The following is a 4,975-nucleotide window of genomic DNA, read 5'->3' as shown; positions in this document are numbered from 1 at the left end:
TTTAGAAAATCAGATTATTGCAATTGCTAGAGGTATGACTAACTGTCCTTAGATGAATTATACTGCCAAATGCATAATTGTGTGTTGGCTGAATGTGCCGTAGATTTCTATAGTAGGAATACAAAGCTTTATTTCTTGCTTTCTAGAACTGAATTGCTGATGTAGTGCATTTCAATTAGTTTCCTGATTTGAGCACTTTGTTTGTTAAATTGGATTGAGCAAATGGAGAAGGGCCATTGGTCCTACTGTTACTAGTGTTGTGTTGTTTCTTAGTTCAGTTTTATGACCTTGGTCTCTGATCTGTGGGATTTCTGCTCGGCCAACACCAGAAGTGTGCACACCTGCAGAGAACTACAAGGACTATGCTCATGACATCGAGTGATAAATGAAGTTGGGAGGGGGGGCAAATTGCCAAATTTGCACACGTTAGGGCTCTAGTGTGTTACTCAAGTAGGTGTGGTCCTTTTAGCTCATCTAATTGGTAATATGTATGTTGTGTTATATTAGATGGTTTTAACTCTACTTTAATATAAGGTGTTAGTAATATTTGAAGTACTAAGCACATGATAGTTGTAGAAGCCAAATAGGAGCTAAATTGAATGTATTGTTGTTTAGAGCTACAAGTACAGTTTTAATTGTGCAGCTAATTTAACAAAGTAAGCCATGTTTTCTGTAGAAATGCTATATAGGAAACTTGTAGATAACTTCTTTATCTCACTTGTGTAAAAATTTCATGACCATAAGCTTAGCAGTTTAGAAGTTATGCTTATCTGAAGTTCAGTATCTGAATTTGTCCAGATTCTGTACATATTTCGAAAATGACCTTGTTTGCCCAAGTTAAACTGAGAATCAGCCCTTAGTAATTATAGAAGAATTGTAGTACTTTTCTTAAGCTTTCCAACAAATTTTAGAGCACCCTTTTTGGTGATCTAGAGATCAAGTTACAACTGTTGGAAATGTGATGTCTGAATCTGTCAAAAATCTGGACAGCAATGTTTGTTTGTATTAACTGACTTCGATACACATTGAATCACCTTGAGATGATTATAAATGAATTGTAGATAATTCTATTATCTTTCTAAAAAGTCTAGGATCACCTGAATTGGTTGCCTGAAACTCCAGTTATGGATTTTTGAAGTACGTAGTCGAATTCTGTCCAAATCTGAGAAAAGGCTAGATTCTTTTGGCATGCCAACTTTTGGTTTTAAAAATATGGCCTGTGATTATTCAACAGATAACAGAATAGGAATAAGCATATATTTGTAAACATTGTAAAAAGAAACCTTAAAATGCAGTAGCTAATAAGGATCAGTTGCAATGCTTCCCTTTTTATTATATGTATAATCCTTAGTTTTGGTACAATTCTACTTTTTCCATGATATAAGTTTGCTAATATACTGCTTCTGGTGTGTGTCTCTTTTCAGGCTTCAATGCAGCAGTTGCTGGGTGCTTCTTTGCCATTGAAACTGTATTAAGACCTCTTAAAGCAGAAAATTCACCTCCATTTACGACTGCAATGATAATATTGGCATCTGTTATATCATCTACTGTTTCAAATGTTTTACTTGGAGCCAGACCAGCTTTTATAGTGCCAGCCTATGAGCTAAAATCTGCTGCCGGTAGTTGTTCTGATCTTTTATTACAGTAACGTTAGTAGCTATCCTTTTTTTTATGGAGCTTCGGGGCACTTCTTGTAAAATGGTTTTCTAAGTTCATTAAGCCCAGATACGTGATTCCATTTGTTTAGGTTATGAGCATAATGGCCATAACTGTTTTCTTTTTTGTTAGTTAGGATTGACCTTTTTGGTATAAATTTTAAGTTCCCTTTGGAAAACTCATTTCAATGATGTTGACTTGGATTTTTGAATCCCACATAATATTGTTCTCCTATTTTGTAAACTCAAGCGTATGTGAAATGTGTGTTTTAAGGTTGTCCTAATCTCTTCAACTTGTTTGCAGAGCTACCCCTGTACCTTATCTTAGGAATGCGATAAGTAATAATGTGCACTAGCTCTGACTTTCTGTAGGTTGGAATGGCTGCTACACTAGCTTCAGTCTGTTCAGTCCCATTGACTTCAGTACTGCTTCTCTTTGAGCTGACAAAGGATTACAGGATTTTGCTTCCTCTCATGGTAAGTGTTAAATGTCAATGCAGTCTTACTATATTTTTTGTTTCACAACACATAAACATAAGTTATTTCCGTCGTGTAGTGAACAAGGGAGAATATTGTGAACTGAAGGTCATGTATCAGCGAAAAGCAGGCTTTCCTCTTGTAGCAATTGTGCACTGAAAAACTACAGTGCCCTTATGACACCACAACAGTAAGCAAGACTACATGACATCTATGCGAAATGCAGCTAGCCAGCTACACTGATGTAGAGATCATTCAGGCAGTTTAACCTCTATACTGTATCATTTTAATTTAACCAACTATTTCACTATTGCCTTTTATAGTGTTTAGGTTATAACCAATGACCTCTGTTAGAGTTTATAATTTAAACTCATTGATTGAAAAACATTTAGTTGTGATGTCACTAAAAGGTGAAATAAATTTCTTATAGTGTGCATTATTATCCCTTTTTTCATTTCTAAGTAAAATTCTTAACAACTTCTGTATAATAATGATTGGATTTATGACTGTTGTTTGCACTAACATCTGGTCTAATTTCATTATTCTTGAACTTCTTTTGTGCCCATGCTTCATTACACATGTAGGTCGCTCGAATGCAACTGTCTGGCCTAGCATCCAATCGACCTCAACCACTCTTCATCCCACGAGTGTGTGGAGCTGATGAACTTGTCGATGTGTACTGATTTTTTCTCATATGTTTCTAGCCATGCTTTAATTGATTCTTTGTCAAATTGTGCAACTTGTGCAAACCATATGATTACTTGGTATTATTGCTTTGATATGGACATCCTGAAAAATATTCAACTTCGAATATCTTTGGCTTTAGTGACTAGTCTTCTCCATTGTTTCTCTAGACTTTGAGGTATTTGCCATCGTGTTATTCATCATGTAAGCTTAAAATATGACACAAAGAAACTCCTAATATTATGTTTTATTTTTAGACTACGCAGACAAATAGGGTAGCTATGCTAGATGAGATCCTGGATTATGTGAAGTTTCTAAGGCTTTAGCCTTTAGGTCAAGGTTCAGCTCATTGTGCTGACATATTTGGGTTATTAACCACCAATTGGGTTACTTGTTTGATCACTGATGGGTCCCTGATTTTGAAAATGTTAGGTTCTAAGCATGAGCAAGCTGGGTTATGATGGTGTTGTGGCACTGCTGGTTGCTGATATATCACTTTCAGTTAAGTTACACATGTGATTTGTGACTACTAACTATTTCCCTCTGGTAACTTCACTTTCACTGCCATGAGATATGAAAACATTCTGAGAAAATAGTGGGTTTAAAGAAGACTTCACAAGAAACACACGTCCTCCTTCACAAGAAACGCACTGTAGGGAAAGGACAATGCATATTAAATAAGATCAAAATTCAGATGAAACGTTGAAGCTGTGCATTTTTATTGCTATAGCTTGTTTTGTGATAAATGTTAATGAATTGATCAATCCTTGTTTACCAATGCAGATCGGTCCTGACCAGATTGAAGCTCTGTATCAGTATGCCAAATTTCAGTTTGAGTGTGGTAACTACTCAGGGGCTGCTAATTACCTTTACCAGTATGGTGCTTTGTGCACAAACAGTGAGCGAAATGTGAGTGCCCTCTGGGGAAAGCTGGCAGCAGAAATCCTAATGCAGAGCTGGGACCTAGCTTTGGAGGAACTCAACCGCTTGAAGGAAATAATTGATTCAAAGGTTCTAACTTCAATGTTTTGTTCTGTGTTCTTTGTTCTTTGTGTACACTATATCACCAACTATGTTCCTTCCTGATCTTTGGGCAGAACTTCTCATCACCTCTGAATCAGCTCCAGAACAGGATATGGCTGATGCATTGGGCTCTGTTCATCTTCTTTAACCATATCAGGTGATATACGTGCATGTTTAGAACTACACTGTTTTCCACTAGTAGGTTTCACATAATTCTTTTTTTTGGAGAAATTTGAGCTTGATCCAAACTCGTTCTTTTGCAACTGTGTAATCCAGTTTGAGTCGCTACTATTTTTTGTCTTTAAGATTATGTATGCTCAGAATATACTAGTAAATTTACATTCACTTGTTTCCCTTGCAGGTACTTGAATGCTATACAGACAAATGCACACCATCTTATTAGGTATCTAGCTACTGCAGTTGTTGTCAACAAAAGGAGAAGGAATATGCTTAAAGAGTTGATTAAGGTCATTCAACAGGAGCACCATAGCTACAAGGATCCCATAACTGAATTTCTGGAATGCTTATATGTTAACTATGTAGTTGTGGGCTTTTGAACAATAGCTGGAGTGATATGAAACATTAGTGATGTAGTTGTGGGCTTTTGAACTGCTTCAAGCTGGAGTGATGTCGTTGTGGTGCTTTTGTGACTGATCATCTCTGGAGCTTTTGTGAATGATCTAGCTAGCTATCTGTAAATGATCTAGTTGTGAATGATATTATAATTGTGATGCTTTTGTGAATATATAATTGTGGTGCTTTTGTGTTTATGTGATGGATCTATGACTGTGGTATACTGATTAACTGTGTATGTCTTTATGATTTGTGTATAAAAATCTATGATTTGTGGTGCTTAATTAAATGCATATTATTATTAATAACAACTGTAAAAGGGCAACTTTCTGTTGGTTGCTAAATGTATAGTATGACGACTTACGGTTGGTTGCTAAATCTATAGTACAACAACCCATGGTTGGTCGCTAAATGTACAATATTAGCAACGGACGGTCGGTCGCTAAAAAGATGTCGGTCGCTAAAGCCTTTAGCGACGGCACTTACAGCGACCATCCTTATGGGTCGCTAAAAGTTTTTAGCGACCAACCGTAGGTCGCTGAAGGTCGTTTTAGCAACCAACC

At 36.5% G+C, this 4,975-nt stretch overlaps 1 protein-coding gene across 3 annotated transcripts; it reads left to right on the top strand.

Moving 5' to 3' along the window:
• Positions 1-1,370: 1,370 nt before the first annotated feature.
• LOC103636314 (eukaryotic translation initiation factor 3 subunit E) lies at positions 1,371-4,609 on the top strand. Of its 3 annotated transcripts, XM_008658669.3 has the most exons (7): positions 1,371-1,619; positions 2,028-2,132; positions 2,212-2,391; positions 3,249-3,317; positions 3,600-3,827; positions 3,914-3,996; positions 4,201-4,609. In XM_008658669.3, exons 3-7 carry the CDS (start codon positions 2,353-2,355, stop codon positions 4,394-4,396), a joined length of 615 nt encoding a protein of 204 aa, XP_008656891.1. In that variant the 5' UTR covers positions 1,371-1,619; positions 2,028-2,132; positions 2,212-2,352; the 3' UTR covers positions 4,397-4,609. The 3 variants fall into 3 exon arrangements, with proteins under 3 accessions (XP_008656891.1, XP_008656902.1, XP_008656907.1); XM_008658680.3 differs by lacking the exons at positions 1,371-1,619; positions 2,028-2,132; positions 2,212-2,391 and adding an exon at positions 3,068-3,155; XM_008658685.4 differs by lacking the exons at positions 1,371-1,619; positions 2,028-2,132; positions 2,212-2,391 and adding an exon at positions 3,077-3,149.
• Positions 4,610-4,975: the final 366 nt, after the last annotated feature.

The sequence above is a fragment of the Zea mays genome, chromosome 1 (genome assembly GCF_902167145.1).
Source record: "Zea mays cultivar B73 chromosome 1, Zm-B73-REFERENCE-NAM-5.0, whole genome shotgun sequence".
NCBI lineage: Eukaryota > Viridiplantae > Streptophyta > Magnoliopsida > Poales > Poaceae > Zea > Zea mays.
The sequence above is the reverse complement of the archived record's forward strand: the minus strand, read 5'-3'. Positions and strand labels throughout refer to the sequence as shown.

Coding starts and splice junctions, on each gene's coding strand:
- LOC103636314 (XM_008658669.3), top strand. CDS start 2,353: ATGCAGCTAGCCAGCTACACTGATGTAGAGATCATTCAG. Junction 3,318..3,599: donor TTGCTGATATATCACTTTCA/GTTAAGTTACAC, acceptor TTACCAATGCAG/ATCGGTCCTGACCAGATTGA. Junction 3,828..3,913: donor AGGAAATAATTGATTCAAAG/GTTCTAACTTCA, acceptor ATCTTTGGGCAG/AACTTCTCATCACCTCTGAA.